This window comes from Antennarius striatus, chromosome 4 (genome assembly GCF_040054535.1).
Source record: "Antennarius striatus isolate MH-2024 chromosome 4, ASM4005453v1, whole genome shotgun sequence".
NCBI classification, from domain to species: Eukaryota; Metazoa; Chordata; class Actinopteri; order Lophiiformes; family Antennariidae; genus Antennarius; species Antennarius striatus.
In genome coordinates, this window is record NC_090779.1 from 25,670,338 (window position 1) to 25,689,288 (window position 18,951).

Here is an 18,951-nt window from a genome sequence, read left to right on the forward strand (position 1 = left end):
CAGTCTGTTAGCATTAGCTGTGTGATGGGTGTGTGTTAGCATTAGCTGTGTGATAGCTGTGTGACACCTGTGTGACAGCTGTGTGTTAGCTGTGTGTTAGGTGTGTGTGTTAGTGGTAGCTGTGTGATAGGTGTGTGTTAGCTGTGTGTGTGTGTGTGTGTGTGTGTGTGTGTGTGTTTAACTTTATCTGATCCCAGGATGTCAGTTTTCACGCTGGGGGACGCGTCATGATGACGTACCGGACGAACGCATGATGTCATCAATGGAGTACAGTGATGTCATCTGCTTCTGATTGGCTCCCGATTGGTGCTGAGTTGTTCTCACACAATTACCGTTGCTTCAACAATAAAATTCATTCAAACCACAAATAAAATCCTCCAAAAAACACACGACCGCATTTTAATTCTCAAAATCTTTAGTTTTACTGTTGATAAAGTTGATTGAACAAATAAATTTATACATTTTAGGACGTTTGTCCGTTTTCTACGAGCAACAAACAGTTTTGTTCTTAATTTAATCGGTAAAAAACAAAACAAAATAGAACAAGCTTTTCTCTGCAGTACCTTCATTCTTACAAAACTGTCATCCAGTAGTAAAGCAGCTGCACAGGCTCCTCCCACGACCAAATATGGGCGTCCAGAAGAGACAGATTCTGAGACGGAGTTTAGAACAACATGTTTTCATCTGATGCGTCCGGGCGACTCATCCAATGAGAGAGAAGCTTTGTGTTTGAGGAGGAAGTGGGGAACGGTGCCGACTCCTGATTGGCTGTTTCCCGCCGGCGTACCTCAGGGCGACGCTAAAGTGCTTTCAGAGAGAAACATGAAGGATTGTGGGTAAGGGCTCGCCGTGTCACTGCTGTGTGTCCAACCTGAGAACACCATCGTGCAAAGTTCAAGCAGAAGCGGAGCTTCAGCGATTGGTTGAACCAGCAAACAAACAAACACAAACAGACGACACCGGTTGTGTTCAGACCAGCGTCGTGGACCAGAACCTTCACTTCCTGTTGACGTCCAGTGTCCTCTGCAGGCAGACGTGTTCCTCACGTGTTGCCATGACGACCTGTCGGGGTCAAAGGTCAGCCCTCACTTCCTTTACATGCAGATTTTAACTCATGTCCACGGGGGTCCACCTCGAACTGGGGGCGGCGAGCGGCGGACACGCCCTTATTATTATTATTATTATATTATTACTGATCAATTCTATGTTCTTACTGATTGAGATCAATCATGTCAGTGTGTGTGTGTGTGTGTGTCTCTGTGTGTGTGTGTGTGTGTGTGTGTTAGAGGCGTGTGTCCTGGACTTCCTCCTCCGCCTCCTCCGGCAGGGAGGAGATCTTGGCGGCCTGCGGCGCCGCCCTCTTGCTGGAGTTGAGGCGGTGCAGCGAGGGGAAGAGGCGGAGCCTGTCGGCGGGGCTCATGGCCTGCTTCAGGTGGCTCGTCTCGTTCAGGAGCTTCTGGATGGAGTCGTAGCTCTTCACCGAGCTGTCCTCGATCATCTGGACAGAGGGGAGGGGCAGTGAGGAGGAGCTCGCCCTGCAGGCCACGCCCACACACACACACCTCATTAACATGTAGAGTCGCGTTTTAACCCCTCGCTCACCAGGAAGGACTGGCAGTCCAGCAGCGGCTCCACCCGGTGCTCCGACAGGATGACGGTGCAGCTGGAGAACGCCTGCTTCAGGGTCTTCCTCAGCACCTGGAGGGTTCTGCCCCCGGACACGGCCCCGCCCACCACCGTCAGCATCATCATCATCAGGAGCAACATCAGCATCATCACACACACGTTCACACACAGGTGTAGCGGCGCTGGGGGGGCACTCACATGGGGTCCAGGTAGGCGGAGGGCTCGTCCAGCAGCAGGATGCGGGCCTTGCTGAGGATGGAGCGAGCCAAACACAGCAGCTGCTTGTGTCCGTTGCTCAGGACGTTTCCTCCGTCCTCCAGCTGGAAGTCCAGCTTGTCTGGAAACTGTTCGATCACCGACTTCAGCCCCACCTGGGGAGAACGGACGGCACCGATTGGTGGGATGGTCTCAGACCCCGCCCCCCCCAGAGGAACGAGAGCTCACCTCCTCCGCCACCCTCCACAGCTCCTCGTCGCTGTAGCGCCCGTGGGGGTCCAGGTTCATGCGGAACGTGCCGGTCAGGATGAAGACTTTCTGTTTGAGACACGGGGACCAATCAGATTCCAGAACCTGGGTCAGCTGATCTCAGCGCTGTGGCGACCGCCGAAGCGTCATACGTACCTGAGGCACCACGCCGAACGCCTTCCTCCAGGTGTGGAGGGGGACGGAGCTCCAGGAGATGCCGTCGATGCAGATCTCGCCCTCGGTGGAGGCCAGGCGCAGCAGGGCGGAGTGTAGCGTGCTCTTCCCTGACCCCGTCCGCCCCAGGAGACCCATCTGCACCAACACCCCCAAGAGAGACACGTGAGCCTGCTGACTGTCAGGGTCAGGGTCAAGGTCAGGGTTAGGGTCAGGGTTAGGGTCAGGTGTTTTAGGGCTAGCAGGTTAATGTTAGGCATGTTAAGGTTAGGCTTGTTAATTTATGGCGCCTTAGTGTTAGGCGGGTTAATTTAAGCCGGGTTAGGGTTAGGCGGGTTAATTTAAGCCGGGTTAGGGTTAGGCGGGTTAATTTAAGCCGGGTTAGTGTTAGGCGGGTTAATTTAAGCCGGGTTAATTTAAGAGGGGTTAGGGTTAGGCGGGTTGGTTCAATGGACTCTGATTCGCTGCTGTGATGTCTCGGTACTGATCCACTCCATCTTTTCGGGATCTGATCTCTTGTCAAACCCTCCCCCCCCTTTACAACCACGTGGTGTGCCCCCCCACCCCAACAAAAGCCCCTTGTGATGACCTTTCTGTGACCCCTCTCTGCACCTTTAATTGCTTGAGGCTGGACCGGGTAATTAACCAGCTGACACTCATCACTCCGCCAGGTTTCATTAAACCCCCCCCCCCCCAGGTGAGGACTTACCGTCTGCCCCCCCTCCACAGAGAAGGACACGTCGCGGAGGACGGCGCGCCCCGCCTCCGTGTACTTGACCGTCAGGCCCTGGATGTCCATCTGCCCCCGGTTGGGCCAGCAGCCGTGGGCGTGGGGGTTGTCGATCACCAGGTCGGGGGGGCCCTTCCCGCTAGGTTTCCCCGGCAACGGTTCCTCCGACGGCAGGTCGATGAACTTGAACACCCGATCGACAGAACGCATCTGAGGGACGGAGGGCGAGACGCGGGTCACCGGGTGACACAGGTCAAAGGTCACAACGAATGCTGAGTCAGCGTTTCAGAAGGAACAGCGGCGCTCCCGGTTGAATAGAGGATTAATCCCAATCTGAGATTAACTATCTGTAAATACTGGGTGGCAGTGATGGGGGGCCCCAGATGTGGGACCCCCCCCACGTAACTGAGATCATACAGATTAATGTCATCTGCAAAAGGTTAAAGTTTTGATCCGAATAAGGTCAAAATCTGCGTGTGTGTGTGTGTGTGTGTGTGTGTGTGTGTGTGTGTGTGTGTGTGTGACCCCCCCCATACCAGTCCATCTACAGTGATGCTGGTGATGACGGCCCACTGGAACGTCCCCAGGATGAGCATGGCCAAAGCCACAATGATACCGACCTCTCCTGGTTTGTCTCCTGCAGAGCAAACACACACACACACACACACACACACACACACACACACACACACACACACACACACACACACACACATGCTGTGAGGCTGCTCTCTGATGTCAGCTCTATCGGAAACCAACGAGCTGTGAAACGACCCTTTAATCAGCTCCGAACATAAACACACCGGTTCTGACGCAACAACACAAGTGTTTGTTTGTGTGTGTGTGTGTGTGTGTGTGTGTGTGTGTGTGTGTGTGTGTGTGTGTGTGTGTGTGTGTGTGTGTGTGTGTGTGTGTGTGTGTGTGTGTGTGTGATTAAATGAAGGGGAAACACACGTTTCCCGGTAACATTCCGACAGTCGTGATCGTCTGTTCTTGACGTCCGACTCGGCACCAGAACACAGAACCGATTAGTAACGTGACCCCGGTGGTCACGCCACACCCCCACAGACATCCCGTGACTCACTGTTGGTTCCCACGGCGATGAACGCGGCGGCGGTGAAGAACAGGACGAAGATCATGTCGCAGCGGAACAGGAACCAGCGCAGCGTGGCCAGGTAGTGGAACCAGGTGGCGGTGTGTGTGTTCAGCGCCTTGTGGAACAGCATCTCGAAGTAGGTCTGACGCCCGAACGCCCGGATGGTCCACAGCCCCTTCAGCGAGATGATGAGGTGGGAGAAGATGGGGCTGCGAGCTGCAGGGGGGGGCAGGGAGACGTGATGAAACCAACTATGTCATTCGGGTGTCATGACGACCGGAGGCTGGAGCCAGAACCTGGTTCTGACGGAGACCTGGTGAAGAGTCTCCAAGCTCCTCTAGGGGGCGCTCCTGACCGGACTCTGGTGTCCTGTCCTGTGGAACGGTTCTCTGGTCCCGGGGGGGTCCAACCAGGGGAAACACGACCCAACGAGTCAAAGCGCTGAGTCGTGTTTTCTCTGAATACCACAGCAGTTGCTAACGGCGATGTCATTCCGCCTGGCGTGCTCTGGGGTTGGCCCCGCCCCTCCGTGGCAGCAGACCCATCCTGTCCTTCGACCCGTCCTCTGTCATGTTGTTGTTTTTCAGCCTGACCTTTGCCCCCCCCGGCTCTGACTCATCCATGCCATCTGCTGACGGTCGCTACGGCGACCCTGTCTGACTTCCTGCCGGCTCCACTGACTTCCTATTTTCACTTTCAGTCACGGACATTTGAACCGTTTCCGTCTCCGACGCCTGACGTCACTCATCGTCATGGCGATGGAAGATAAATACAAAGGTCATCTCTGGGGTCACATGTCTGAGAAGTCGGTCAAAGACCAAAACAACTGGCTGACAGTGGAGTGATTTCATCAAACATCCTGACCGCCGTCTGAACGCAGATCTTTTCCACACGTCCCATCAGAAACTGTTCGTTCTAAAGATTATCGCCCCCCCACCCCCCCGATCTCACCTTCAGCCTCCAGGAGCTTGAGCTGCTGACCCGTCCTGAGGAAATACTTCCTGAGGACAACGAAGATGATGGCCAATGGGATGGCAGCGATGAAGATGTAAGGTCGCATGATGGACACGGTGAAGATGGCGCCCGAAACGATCAGAGTGAGCTGATGTGATGGGATGAGAAGAACAATGACAATGAGAATGTAGTCCGTCAGGTACGCCTGGAGGTCCCGGGTCAGGGTCAGGGTTAGGGTCAGGGTTCACTGGTTTTATTAGACTGACTCTTGGGTACGCCCAGACTGATGGACCTGCAGCTACCAGCTCCCTCTGGAGGTGGCAGGAGAATCTAATGAAGGTCAAAGATCTGGAACATGGTGAAACCTGGTGATGGTTTCTTCTGCTTCAGTCACGTATGAAGAGGAAACATGTCAACTCTGACCCATGATGTGTTGAATACCTGAATGAGGTCAAACAGCACCAGAGGCAGCATGTCGTCGATGGTGGCCATGTCCTTGGTGAACCTGTTCATGATCCGACCTGGAAGAAGTGAAGAAGACCCCTGGAGTCACCTGAGCACCTGTGATCCTACAGGTAGACCAATGCTAGCCCCTCACCTGTCTTCATGGTGTTGAGGACGGCCATGGGGGCTCTCAGGACGGCGCTCAGCATCTGCTCGTGCAGCCGTTTGGACACGGTGAGTAAGGTGTGCACCAGCGGGAGGCCCCTGAAGATCCCCAGGGCCAGCACGCTCTCCGAGGTGGCCACGTAGATGTAGATGATGTAGTAGGCGCTGGTGGGGGTCACGATGACCGCCAGGTGGACGGGAGGCGACGAGGTGTTGGTGTGCTGCTCGTCGATGTAGTTGGGGGAGGATGGGTTGGCGCCATCCCTCCAGATAGTGCTGGATGGGCAACAGATGCAGAATGAAAGACAAGACAGCGGCACCCCCCCCCCCCAGGTAGGAAGCATTCAGGGGGAAGAACGGGTCAACATGAGGCTGAAACACGACACTTACTCTGTGATGAGGAAAATACCGATGACCGAACCGGCAACCTGAGGTGGAGAAACACGACGTTAGTCGTTAGACCGACGTCTAGAAACAAACCCTAAAGATGGCCGAGACGGTACCTCAATGACGAAGACAAAGACGATCAAGATCAGGACGTAGACTAAGCTCTTGTTGGTGGTGATGTAGCGCAGGTAAGAGCTCCATGAGGTAGTTTCAAAGATGTTCCCACGTTCATCTGCGAAGCATTGCTGCAAAGACACCAGAACCACGTCGTACCGGAGAGCAACTCACCAACTCCATGTGGAGGTGACCACAGCGGTTCTGGAGACGTGTTCCTCACCTCCATGTCTTCTTCATCCACCTCCTCGCTGATGTCGTAGACGCTGTCCTTGGACAGGCGGCGGGCGTAGATGTCCAGCTCCGACGCCAGGTCACACTGCGGCGTAATGGACAGCTTCCTCCTGAAGGACGTTTGCATCTGCTCCCGGCGCTCCTGACCCTGAGAGCTGGTGATGAACTTCAGGACGGACTGGCGCCGCTGTCCGTTCAGGTGCTGCAACCCGTGGTGGTACACGTTCCCCCTGGGCAGAACTTCCTCCACCTGATCGTCCTCTGGTACCACAGAGATCCTCCTCTCGGAAAGTTCTCGCACCCCGTCCTCCATCATCGTGGACTGGGGAGCATTGGGAGTCTGTTGGGGGCCCCCGATGAAGGAGAACTTGCGAGCCGCCGCCAGAGGACTGAGGATGAGGGAGTGTTTGCGTTTTTCTGGGTAGCCGTCGCCTCCAGGATGGCTTTGGGATCCAGGAACGATGATGGGAGGTGGGGGTTGGCGGAACGACTGGCGGAGAGAGTCCGGGCTTCGGAAGCTGGCGGTCTCGTCGATGGAGACCCTGCGGAGGGTTTCCGTGAGGATGGAGCCACGTCGCTCGGCGTTGATGTTGTCGTACGCTTCCAAACCCAGGAGGAGGGAGCTGAAGTCGGGCCGCTGGGCCTGCAGCTCGGAGAAGGTTCCGTAGAAGTAGCAGTCGCCGTTGTGGAGCAGCAGGATCCTGTCGGCCCGCTTCAGGTGGTCCAGTTTACTGGTGACCACGATACGCGTCTTAGACGCCATCAGCTTACAGACGCACCTGTGAGGTGGGAGAAGATGGAGAAGATCAGGAGATCTCAGGGGAGGAGTCGCTGCTGTGTTTGAATTGTAACGGCTAACGGAACCGGCTAACGGAAGCGGCTAACGGAAGCGGCTAACAGAAACGGCTAAAAGCTACAATGGACGAAAAGCCGAAGTGGGCAAACTCCTACATGTTTGATAACGGCTGAATTTCTAACACACACTTCTGAACAGGTAACCAGTCAACTCTCTCTCACACACACACACACACACACACACACACACACACACACACACACACACACACACACACACACACACACACACACACACACACACACACACACATACACACACACTGTGGGATACACACTTCTCAAAGATCTCTTTCTCCGTCACAATGTCCAGGTGGGTGAAGGGTGCGTCCAGCAGGTAGAGGTCAGCGTCCTTGTACACGGCCCTGGGGGGGGACATGGGGTGTAAATCAGTCCCATCAGTCAGTGGTGACTCATTGATACCAGAACCAATAAATAGTGCATGGGAACACGGGTTCACGGCTCTCACACACACACACTGACGTTTACGACCACAGGTTATAAAGGGGGTGGATGTCGGTTCAAGACTGGGGTGGTGGTGGGGGGGTTATCAGCTCTGACGGGTCAGGATTACCTGGATTAGAGGTGTGTTTGTTCAGGATGTTGGGAACCTAGCAGTCAGGGATGTAAACCCATCACCACGCGTGTTTACGAGCGTGAAACATGGAAGCTGTCGTTAGCGTGACGGTTGTTGGTTTAAGGTGTGAACGTTACGTCAGGGTTCAGTCCCATTCAGAGTGACAGTACCTGGCCAGGCCGAGGCGCGCCTTCTGACCGCCGCTGAGGGTCACGCCCCCTTCCACCAGGAGCGTCTTGTCTTTCTCAGGCAGCAAAGCGAAGTCCTGGAAGAGGAAGAGGAAGAGGAAGAGGAAGAGGAAGAGGAAGGCTCAGTGTTAAGACGGTCAGAAACATTCATGCTGTTCTTTCGCGTCTCCGTGGTAACCAGGGCATTGAGACTGAGCAGGAAGTCAGGTGAAGGAACGAGTCATGATAGCTCTGGAATGAAAACATCAGCGCTGAGGCAGGAGGACAAAGGCTGGGGGGGTCGGGCTGGGGGGGTGGAATGTAGATGATGAAGAGGAACACGATGAAGAACCCGTCAGACATCAAAGCTCCTGCTTCTGTTTCGGTGTGAACGGACCCGGAAACGTGTCAGGATGAACTTCTGAACCGTCATCGGCGTGCAAATCGCACGAGAGCGCCCCCTCTGGTGGACGACGTCCGGTACGAACGCCTCGTAAAGTAGGGCTGCACAAAGGAGTCTCACCGGACAAAGACGGCGCGGAGACCACCCACAGGGGTCGTCTGGGGCCTGGGGGGGGCCACAATGGTGTCTTGGTAGGCGGGACATTCGGGCGTATCCTCGGGGGGGGGGACACGTGTTGTTTTCCACACGCTACCACCTCATGAAGGCTGTTTGCTGTGACAACACGTCGTGTTTGGGTTCTAAACCCCCGCCGGTCCCACTGGAGCCGGTCGGGGGGGCAAACCGGTCCGAGGCGTCACACCGTAAACATCATCAGCTGTTCATGAGGTCACGTGACCGTTTGTTTACCTTTGTGTTTACAAAAATCACAAATAGGTCGTTGGGGTTTTTCAGCCTGTAGGTCTGGTTCTGGTTCTGGTTCTAGTGCTGGTTCTAGTTCTGGTTTGGTTCTAGTTCTGGTTCTCGTTCTGCTCTAGTTCTGGTCTAGTTCTAGTTCTGTTCTGGTTCTGGTCCTAGTTCTGGTTTGGTTCTGGTTCTAGTTCTAATTCTAGTTCTGGTTTGGTTCTAGTTGTAGTTCTGGTTCTAGTTCTGGTTTGGTTCTGGTTCTAGTTCTGGTTTGGTTCTGGTCGTGGTTTTGGTTCTGGTTTGGTTCTAGTTCTGGTTTGGTTTTGGTTTTAGTTCTGGTTCTAGTTCTGGTTCTAGCCTCCCCCCCCAGTTCAGTCAGATGTGGCGTGACCCTGACCTCCTCCAGCTGGCAGGCCTTGATGACGGAGGTGTAGCGGTACTCGTCGTAGGTGAGGCCGAACAGGATGTTGTCTCTGATGGTTCCTGGCATGATCCAGGACGTCTGTGGTGAGAAGGAGATGCGGCCGCTGTGGCGGACTTTACCCTCTGAGGGCACCAGCTCCCCCAGGATCATCATGAGCAGCGAGCTCTGCAGAGGGCACACACACACACACACACACACACACACACACACACACACACACACAACACACACACCTGGGTTAGACATCCGGTCCAGACGCGCACCTGAACCTGAATGTCCTCCACCTGCCTTCCCAGAGCCGGTGGACCCGGCCACCGCCAGCATCTGCCCCTTCTCCAGGTACAGGCTGATGTTCTTCAGGACCGGCGTGACGTACAGGTTGGTGAAGAATAGGCCGCCGTCGCCGCCCAGGTGTCCGTTGGCTTTGTTCTCCTGCTTGATCTTCTCAAACAGCTCGCCGATGCCCTGCAGGGGGTCAGGAGGGTTAGTCTGGAATCAGTGTCAAACCAACGTGAGTCCAGATGTTCTCTAGGGGGTTCAGGCCTGGTGGTCTACCCGACTGACTGCCGTCACCACCAGAGAACGGCCCTCAGACCAGACCAGACCAATCCAGACCAAACCAGTCCAATCCAGATCAATCCAGTCCAGACAAGACCAGTTCTGACCAAACCATACTTGACCAGACCAGTTCAGACCAGACCAAACTAGTTCAGACCAGACCAGTCGAGACCAATCTGGTGAAGATCAGTCCAGACCAGACCAGTCGAAACCAGTTCAGACCAGTCCAGACCAGACCAGGTTTGACAAGACCAAACCAGACCGGACCAGATCAGGGAGCAACATGTTCTGTGGTATCTACTGGTTCTGGTGGTATCACTGGACTTTACATCACAGCAGATGACAGAACCGGATGCAGGAACTCCCCCGTCCTGTGGGAGGGGTCAGAGTGTCAGAGGCCTTCTGGGTAACGTATGAACTCGTCTTATTCTCTGTGTGTGTAACCGTTACGTCTGTGTGAGTCCAAGCAGAAGAAGACTCGCAAAGATAAAGACTCACACAGACTCACACAGACTCACACAGACTCACACAGACTCACATAGACTCATAAAGACTCTCTTAGACTCACACAGACTCACTAGGACTACTAGGGGGCGTCTCTGTGATTAGACAGGACTTGGCTCCAGACTTCGCCCCTGGTTTTACGGGTTCCTCTAACTCGTTGCGGTTTGTTTACATTTGTCTGAGTCGTTGTCACGGAAATGAGTTGACGTAAAGGAAGGCCACGCCCCCCATTCATCAGAACCCTAAGAAACGGCGAACACAACACAAAGGGGTGGGGTGACGACACCAGGATGATGAGTCACGCCGCTGGAGGCTGGTTCCCCCCCGGTGGCGTGGGGGGAACCAGCCTCCAGCGGTGATTGGTTGGATATTCCTGATGATTGATGGAGGAACCCGCTTTTGTTTTGGGCGTGACTTCACACCGTGAAGGTTCTGGTGATGGACGGGGGGAACCCCAGAGGAACCCACCTCATCCCAGGACGCCGACACGTTGACCAGCTCCAGCTCGGTGGTGGTCAGGTTGTACTCCAGCATGCGGTACTCCTCCTTCATCAGGAACTCCTGCAGACAACAAGACATCGGGGTCACGCCTCCGCCGGCCCACCGCGGCGCCCCCCAGTGGCCCCTCCCCCTGGACCCACCTCAATCTTCTTGACCAGCGCCAGCGTGTCGTACCACATCTGGATGGACCCTGGCAGCTGGCGCGTGAGCGTCATGCGCAGCACCATGCAGTAGGAGGCGGTGGTGAAGATGCGGCGCAGGATGATGCCCTTACTGAGCGCGTGCGGAACGATGGCCGACACGATGACCAGGATGGCGGAGAAGAAGTAGGCGGCGCTGTAGAAGTACCGCAGCGAGCCGATCTTCCTGGTCAGTGTCATCTCGTCCCTGAGGAGGAGACAAAGTCCCACGTGACCTCCAGGTGAAGGTGAGGCGTCCCTCAGGATGCTAACGATGCTAGTTCCCTTCAATGATGTTGTAATGTTAATGATAGACATCACAACAGCTTTATAAGCCCCACCCCCTCCCTCGAGAACATTCTGGTCTTCATCACGCTAACCCCCTCTGCTGCTATCGGGTCGGTGTGAAGTCTGTGGCTCCCTGTGATATTTCTGCACCGTGGCACCAGAACCGTCTCCTACGTCTATCGTACTTCGGTGACGGCGGCCTGATGGAGGTTCTAACAAAACAGCAGCGGCGTCCTGGTGGCTAACGGTCTGCTCTCACTTTAACACCACAAGAACCAGTTCACACCTGCTGGGTGTGACTGGAGGCTGGACCCGGGTACTGGTGCAGGTCTTATTACTACCATCCTACTGGTGTCTGATGGACCAGCATGCGGTTTCAGTCCCAGCAGGACGTGGTCTTACTGCCTGATGTTCTTGATGATGGTCTCCATCACCTCCTCCCAGCCGTAGGCCTTCACTGAGTGGATGTTCTCCACGATCTCTGTGGTCAGAGCCAGTCGCCGATTGATCATCCCTGCTCGCTTCACCCTGTTGGACAGGACGCAGGAACTCAGGTCAAGGTTAGGATGAACCCAGGTTAGGGTTAACTCAGGTCAGGGCTATGATTAACTCAGGTTAGGGTTAACTCAGGTTAGGGTTAACTCAGGTTAGGATTAACTCAGGTCAGGGCTATGATTAACTCAGGTTAGGGTTAACTCAGGTTAGGGTTAACTCAGGTTTTGTTTTACTCAGGTTAGGATTAACTCAGGTCAGGGCTATGGTTAACTCAGGTTAGGGTTACCTCAGGTTTGGGTTAGGGTTAACTCAGGTTAGGGTTAACTCAGGTCAGGTTAAGGTTAACTCAGGTTAGGGTTAGGGTTAACTCAGGCTAAGGTTATCTCGGGATAGGGTTAGGGTTAACGTTGGTTAGAGTTAGGGTTAACTCAGTTTAGATTTAAGGTTAACACGGGGCTAAGGTCAGGGTTAAGTCCACTCAGGTTTAGGGTTAACTAGGGTTAGGATTAATTCAGGTTCGAGTTAAGGTCAACTTGGATTATGGTTAGGGTTAACACAGGTTATGGTTTACTTGAGTTGGGGTTATCGTTAACTCGAGTTAGGGTTAATTTGGGCTAGTATTAACTCGGATTAAGGTTAACTCGGGTTAGGATTAATTTGGGTTAAGGTTAACTTGGGTTTAGGTTAAGTTTAAAACAGGTTAGAATTTAGTCGGGTTAAGCTTAACTCGGGTTAGGATTAATTGGGGTTAAGGTTAACTCGCTTTAGGGTTAAGCCAAACAAAGGTTAGAATTAAGTCAGGTTAAGGTTAACTCAGGTTAGGGTTAAGGTAAACTCGGGTTAGGATTAATTGGGGTTAAGGTTAACTCGGTTTAGGGTTGAGATTAGCACACGTTAGAATTAACTCGGGTTAAGGTTAACTCAGGTTAGGGTTATGATTAACTCGGGTAAGGGTTAAGGTAAACTTGTGTTAAGATTAACTTGGGTTAAGGTTAAGGTGAACTCAGGTTAGAATTATGGTTATGGTTAACTCGGGTTTGGGTTAACTCAGGTTAGCGGATCATAGGGGCAGCGCTTGTACTCATGCATCGAACCCGCTTGATCCTGAGGCGGCGGCGTCATAGGTCAAACGTGCATCTGTGTTTTCTCAAACGAGTCGCTGGATCGGATTGAGACTATCGCCTGTGGGCGGGTTTAACCGTGTCATGTGATCAGGTGTGTGATGCGTTGGCCCACCGGTGGGGGCCCATCTTCTGCGACAACCAGGCCTGGATGATGCCGAGCAGCGTGAGCGCCGCCAGCGCGCAGAAGCCGTTCACCTCGATCAGCTCCCAGATCAGCCCCACGCACAGGATGCACTGCAGGGGGGTGATCCACACAAAGTGGGCCAGACCCAGGCTCTGGAGGGGGCGGGGCGGGGTGGGGCAGGGTGTGAACACATAGGAGGTCAGAGGTCAGGGAAGATGGGTGATCATAACAACCACTTTCACCCGTAAGACAATGGACTCACAAACACACACACACACACACACACACACACACACACACACAAACACACTCACACACACACACACACACACGTACAACCACACTTAGGGGGGCGGGGCACCTGGGGCCAGGCCACGCCCCCACCAGGTGATAAATGCCTCAATGCAGGCTGCACTGTGTTTGCACATTCAACAGCTCAGTGAGACGCAGGGCAAGACTGAGCTCAGCACACACACACACACACACACACACACACACACACATACACACACACACACACACACACACACATACACACACACACACACACACACACACACACACACACATACACACACGTTCTCACCTCATCCAGCTTGTTGAGGTGAGCCGACATCAGACTGACCAGCTGACCGGTGCTGATCTTATCCAGGACTCGGCTGGACAGCTTGAGGGTCTAGAGAGGTCAAAGGTCAGGGGTCAGCTGAAGCTCAGAGGAAGTGAAACTGCTGGGGCTTCACAGGTGAAAGGCATTCTGGGAATGTTCCAGGTGGAAGTGTTCATTCTGTCTCTTTTCCAGACAATACCAGGAAGACAGCAGCCAATCAGACGGGCCGATTTGTTCTGTACAAGCTGTTTGTTACCGTGGTGATGTTGTGAGTCCTGACTCGTCAGAGACTTAATAAATGAACTTCACAACATTTCAAAAACAGAGATTACACCTGAGAAAAATTACTATAAATATAAATATTTTTTAAAATTATCTATATATATAAATATGAAAAATAAATATAAATATAAAAAACTATTGAAGAAGCTTTTGTGGCCTCTTCAGACCCGGACCTGGACGAGGAAGTCGGGTCAGAACCGGGTCCTGGTTCCATCAGGAACCCTCCACAGGGCTCACCTTCTTGTATATGAGGCTGAACAGGGCGATGCGGATCTGCATCCCCAGGTGATGCAGGCCGAAGATGGCGGGCTGCAGCAGCAGGAAGCGGGCGGTGAAGAGGAGGCAGAGGCCCAGCGCCAGGAAGTAGCCCTGGCTGCGCTCGGGGGCGTGGAACGGGTCGAAGGAGGCGATGATGCGACCCAGGAGCTGAGGCTGCACCGTCTTAGACGCCTCCTGAAACCCAGAAAAGAGACGCCATCTGTTGCCATGGAGATGAACGCAACCAGTTTGTGGGTTTGCTGGTTTCCTCCAATCATTTCACAGCATTAAAACCCCCAGACGTCCTCATTGGCTGTCGCCAATGAGGAAGAAATAAATTACCATGATGAATTAACATCAGTAATTAATTAGATGAATCATTTTCTTCATTGACAAATGATTGTAAAGGGGCGTGTCCTGCTAACCCAACAGTGGCACGCAACAGGAAGTCATGTGATGATGTCATGTGACTTTGACATCTTAGCGCCACATTCCTCAGATTCTGCTGGATATTTAAAAACATCAAAGGCACTCCCCCCCGGCTGACCCCCCCACCCCCCCTGCTCGCCTGGCGCCGCTTTACCGGCCAACGGGCATTCTCATCGCCATGACAACCACCGTCCACTGTCCCGAGTGACGCTCCTGTCAGCACCATCCCATAAGTGTGTGTGTGTGTGTGTGTGTGTGTGTGTGTGAAGGGGGTCCTCACGGTGAACAGGTAACCTACTGTACACACAGAGGGCGGGGCTAGCAGCGAACCGCAGCGTGTGATTGGTGGTCACAGTTTACTTTATCCCAAAACAAATTAAACGTGAATTAATGACAACTCTTATCTAACGCTTCACTACATAGAAGATTTAATCAGGTGGTTTGAACCAGACGAGGTCACTGCTGAACCTCTTCTCAGACGCTGGCTTTTGGTGTTCTTTTGCAGTAGTTTACAGTATCTCCTCCCCCAGCACAGGAGCCCAGGAGGAGGTGTGTGTGAACATACGTGTGGTGTAAATACAAGCAGATGATGGACATGAACTATGAAAGAACATGTGTTGAGTAGCTGGTGCTCCTTCTGTTTGGATTCCTTTTTTCTTTTCTTGTCTGTTGTTCCATAAACACCAAGTGTTTAGTGACCTTCACCTCCATCGCTGCCCCGTCCCTCTGTTCTGCATGTTCTCCTGAACGCTGACTCGTCTCTACACCACCTCAAACCTCAGCCTGGCTCAGAATGAACACACAACTCCTGACTTCACACCTGCCTCCACACATCAACACTCACCCCGAGGTAGAGGAGGATCCCGAAGAACACGAAGGGCCCCAGGAAGCAGCGGGCCAGCGCCCTCATCAGCCTGGGCTGGGTTTTAGCCGACACCACCTCCCTGTCCCACTCCCTGCAGGAGAAACCAGTTTAACACACACCCGGGTGGGAACTGGACACAGCCGGCAGCAGATGCCAGCTGGACCGGGCCCTGCCTCTATTTGACTCCGGGGGATCGCCATGGCAACACAGCGGCGCTGTCTCCTGTCCCACATGGAGACGATCTGCTGCCTTCATTCATTTATTTATGGACAACATGTCAGAGGACAGCTGTGTTTGGATGGACTCTCACACACACACACACACACACACACACACACACACACACACACACACACACACACACACGTGGGTCGTCAAACGTCTCCTGGGACACAAACTGTCTCTGGTATTGATCCTATTGATCTGATGTTTCTACACGTTTTTTTCTGAATCGTTTTGCAGGTTTGCTGTAAATCGTCTTCGCGGCGCTGCCGGCGGGGCGCCATTGTTCTCTGAAGGTCAGCGAGAACCAGGGAGATCGGGCCGACCAGTTCCACCAGTTCAGCGGTGAGTGATGGATGGGTCCTGAGGGGGGGGGGTTAACAGAGGAGAACAGCAGACGGGGAGAAGTCCCACACTGTCGCCCCACCCCCCGGCGGCGAGGACAGGGCGTCGTTTATTCCATCCCGCTTCAAAGCGCTTCATCCGCCAAATATCTTCACGACCGTTTCAGATAGAAAGATGAAACAAAAAGCACATGACTGAATGGATGAAAATTAGATGATGACCTTGACCTTGAGAAAACTAGGCCAAGGTCAAATTTCAACTTTTGTACATTATTTACGCATTTGTCAGGAACCGGATAAGATCGAAAGACGAAACAAAAGGTGTTATATTCAGGAAGGCAAGGGGATGAGAATTAGATCACAACTTTGACCTTGAAAAACTAGGTCAAGGTCAAATTTTCGCTTTTATACCTTTTAGGTACACATCTCTGAAACCTGATGAGATATAATCACAAAAAAAAACAACTTTTCATGAAGCCAGAGGCACAGACATGTGTAGGTCAGGGTCAATGTTGAGTTCAGGGGTGTCACAGGATGTTACAGTCTCTGACTGCCTTGTTTCCTGTCGTCACGGCTGTTTGAGACGCGACTCGTTAAATAAAGAGCAGCGTGAACGGATCCGGAGCCGTCGTTCACACCGACACGGATTGACTCCAGATTAACAATCTGCTCTAATCTCCCCGTCGGAGACGCTCTGCGCTGAGCGAGTGATGAAGAGGCCGGCGACACAGCGGGCTAGAAAGGAAGGAAAAGTTCACATTCCCAGAAGCCCCCGGTGTTTGCCTCCATTGTGCTTCCGTCGCCCCCGTGGGCCCCCGCCCCGTTTAAAGGTTGTCTTCTGAGGACATAAACCGTCTTGTTGGCACCGGGCGACGTGACGCCCGACGCTGGGAGACCGACAGGAGGGTCCAGCGTTGGTACACACACACACACACACACACACACACACACACACACACACACACACACACACACACACACACACACACACACACACACACACACACACACACACACACACGCCACCATCTGATTGGTCACAAATAAATCCTTCATCTGAGGAAGACGTCGGAGGACAGGAGGGCAGAAACCAAAGATCTGAAGGTGCAGACAGATGAAGCGTGTTTGTCATCTGTGTCTGGCACACACACACACACACACACACACACACACACACACACACACACACACACACACACACACACACACACACACACACACACATACACACACACACGCCTTCAGTTTATGTTCCACCACACCGAAATGTCAGCCCGTATTTTAAGTTGGCTCTGAGGGACGGACGGGAACAGTAAACACACGGCAGGACAAACAGGAGCTGTGGACCTCTGGGTCGCAGGAAGAGGGTCCAGCACGTCAAGAGTTAATACATTAACTTTAATTAATGACCTCTGACCCCCACCCCATTCAAGACGCAGGAAAAACATTTTTTACAGAATAAAATCATCTGAAGTGATTCAGTAAAAAAAACTGGACGTGATCCTGATTGTCAACGCCTTCATGAGGTCAAACCTCCAGACAGGTGAGAGTCTGGAGATCATGTGAGATGAACTTTAGATGTTTCACCTGAAGCAGGTGAAACAAACACGGGGGGGGGGGGGGTCAAACCTTTCCAGTCTCTCAGACAGGTTGTCGGCCAGGTCGAAGGATGGAGCCTTGTAGACGTCTGACAGGTCCAGCTTATGTGTGAAGCCCTTCCTGAGCAGCGGTGAAGTCCACCTGCAGCAGAAGAACACGTCAGTCACACTGTCTGAACGGGGGACACACACACCATGGGGGGGGCACTGGATAAAACCCCCACATCCACACGCATCCAGCTTTATTTGTTCCTCTGAAGGAATGCTCGGATTCCTGCCCTGCGGCCTCACACACACACACACACACACACACACACACACACACACACACACACACACACACACACACACACACACACACACAAAGTTTATTAAGCAAATATTAATATAAACTGGATCATTTTAATATTAAATTCAAAGCATTTCTTGAAAATGAATCATGAACCGTATAAAAAATCCATGTTTGAGTTCATCTTGAGGATTCCATCACGACAGAGAGCAGAAACTCACGGACACACGCATTACGCGCACAGTTTAGACCCCCGGCGCGCATTTTACGCACGGAAGAAGAGAACAATCTCCATAAAATCTGTTAAAAATTCACACAAAAAATATTAAATCATATTTTTTTTAAAAGTATTTGAGATGGTCCATATCAGGACGTGAAGACTGTCAATAACAACCTCAGAACACGGTGACGTGTTTCCAGTGCTTTGTGTTGGCCTGAAACTTGAAAACGTTCATCGTCATTATTTAGGAACCTTTAACCGGTTTAAACGGAATTATCACCGACTGAGAACCGGAGGAAATATTAATCTGACCTTTTGATAACACTAATTAATTCTATTTTTTATTCTATACTTCTTTTATTTTATATTTTATTCTCCCCCAAACAGCGGGTCTAAAGTCGTTCCCCTCTCGGGCCCTCCTGGTGACGTCACGCCGGTAGAACCTTCATCTCCTCCGGTAACGGATGTGAACGGAACGGATCTTACCAAAAGAAGAATTTGGAGAAGAAGTTTGCATCTTCCACCGGTGACTTCTGCATCCTCAGCGCGCCGCCAGTTTGGTTCGTCTGCACCTGAGTAGTTTCCGTGCGCGTCGCTCACATTTGCGTGTCCCCTGAGTGGCCCCCGACCCCCCAGACAGAGAGATGGTGTTCGTTTGATTTATCCTCCACTTTGTGCCTCCCGGTAAATATAAAATCACGGTTTGGTCTCCTCCTGCTCCTCAGAACGGACGCTGGTGTGTGTGTGTGTGTGTGTGTGAGTGTGTGTATGTGTGTGTGTGTGTTTCCTGCCTCGCTCTGCGCGCTCCCGTCAGTGCGACAGCGGGAGGACAGTCCGCGCTTTA

General features: G+C 52.7%; 1 protein-coding gene across 1 annotated transcript; it reads right to left on the minus strand.

Annotated features, from left to right (window-relative positions):
• Positions 1–400: 400 nt before the first annotated feature.
• cftr (CF transmembrane conductance regulator) lies at positions 401–18,889 on the minus strand. The gene is made up of 27 exons (XM_068313251.1): positions 18,594–18,889; positions 17,630–17,740; positions 15,414–15,525; positions 14,120–14,335; positions 13,580–13,669; positions 12,982–13,145; positions 11,653–11,778; positions 10,924–11,170; positions 10,751–10,843; positions 9,509–9,685; positions 9,194–9,385; positions 7,992–8,086; positions 7,523–7,609; positions 6,379–7,168; positions 6,158–6,286; positions 6,045–6,082; positions 5,644–5,930; positions 5,487–5,566; positions 5,043–5,193; positions 4,080–4,307; positions 3,532–3,632; positions 2,975–3,205; positions 2,248–2,403; positions 2,071–2,160; positions 1,825–1,997; positions 1,603–1,708; positions 401–1,498 (listed from the first exon to the last, which is right to left on the minus strand). The coding sequence occupies exons 1-27, from the start codon at positions 18,644–18,646 to the stop codon at positions 1,283–1,285; spliced, it is 4,539 nt and encodes a 1,512-aa protein (XP_068169352.1). The 5' UTR covers positions 18,647–18,889; the 3' UTR covers positions 401–1,282.
• Between the last annotated feature and the right edge of the window lie 62 nt (positions 18,890–18,951).

What these genes read in the sequence shown, in the direction of transcription:
- cftr (XM_068313251.1), bottom strand. Translation starts at nt 18,646, where the DNA reads ATGCAGAAGTCACCGGTGGAAGATGCAAACTTCTTCTCCAAATTCTTC. An exon ending in ATCATCAAGAACATCAGGCA is followed by an intron (nt 11,171 to 11,652) that starts GTAAGACCACGT and finishes TCTCCTCCTCAG; the next exon opens with GGACGAGATGACACTGACCA. An exon ending in TGTGGAGGGTGGCGGAGGAG is followed by an intron (nt 1,998 to 2,070) that starts GTGAGCTCTCGT and finishes CGTTCTCCCCAG; the next exon opens with GTGGGGCTGAAGTCGGTGAT.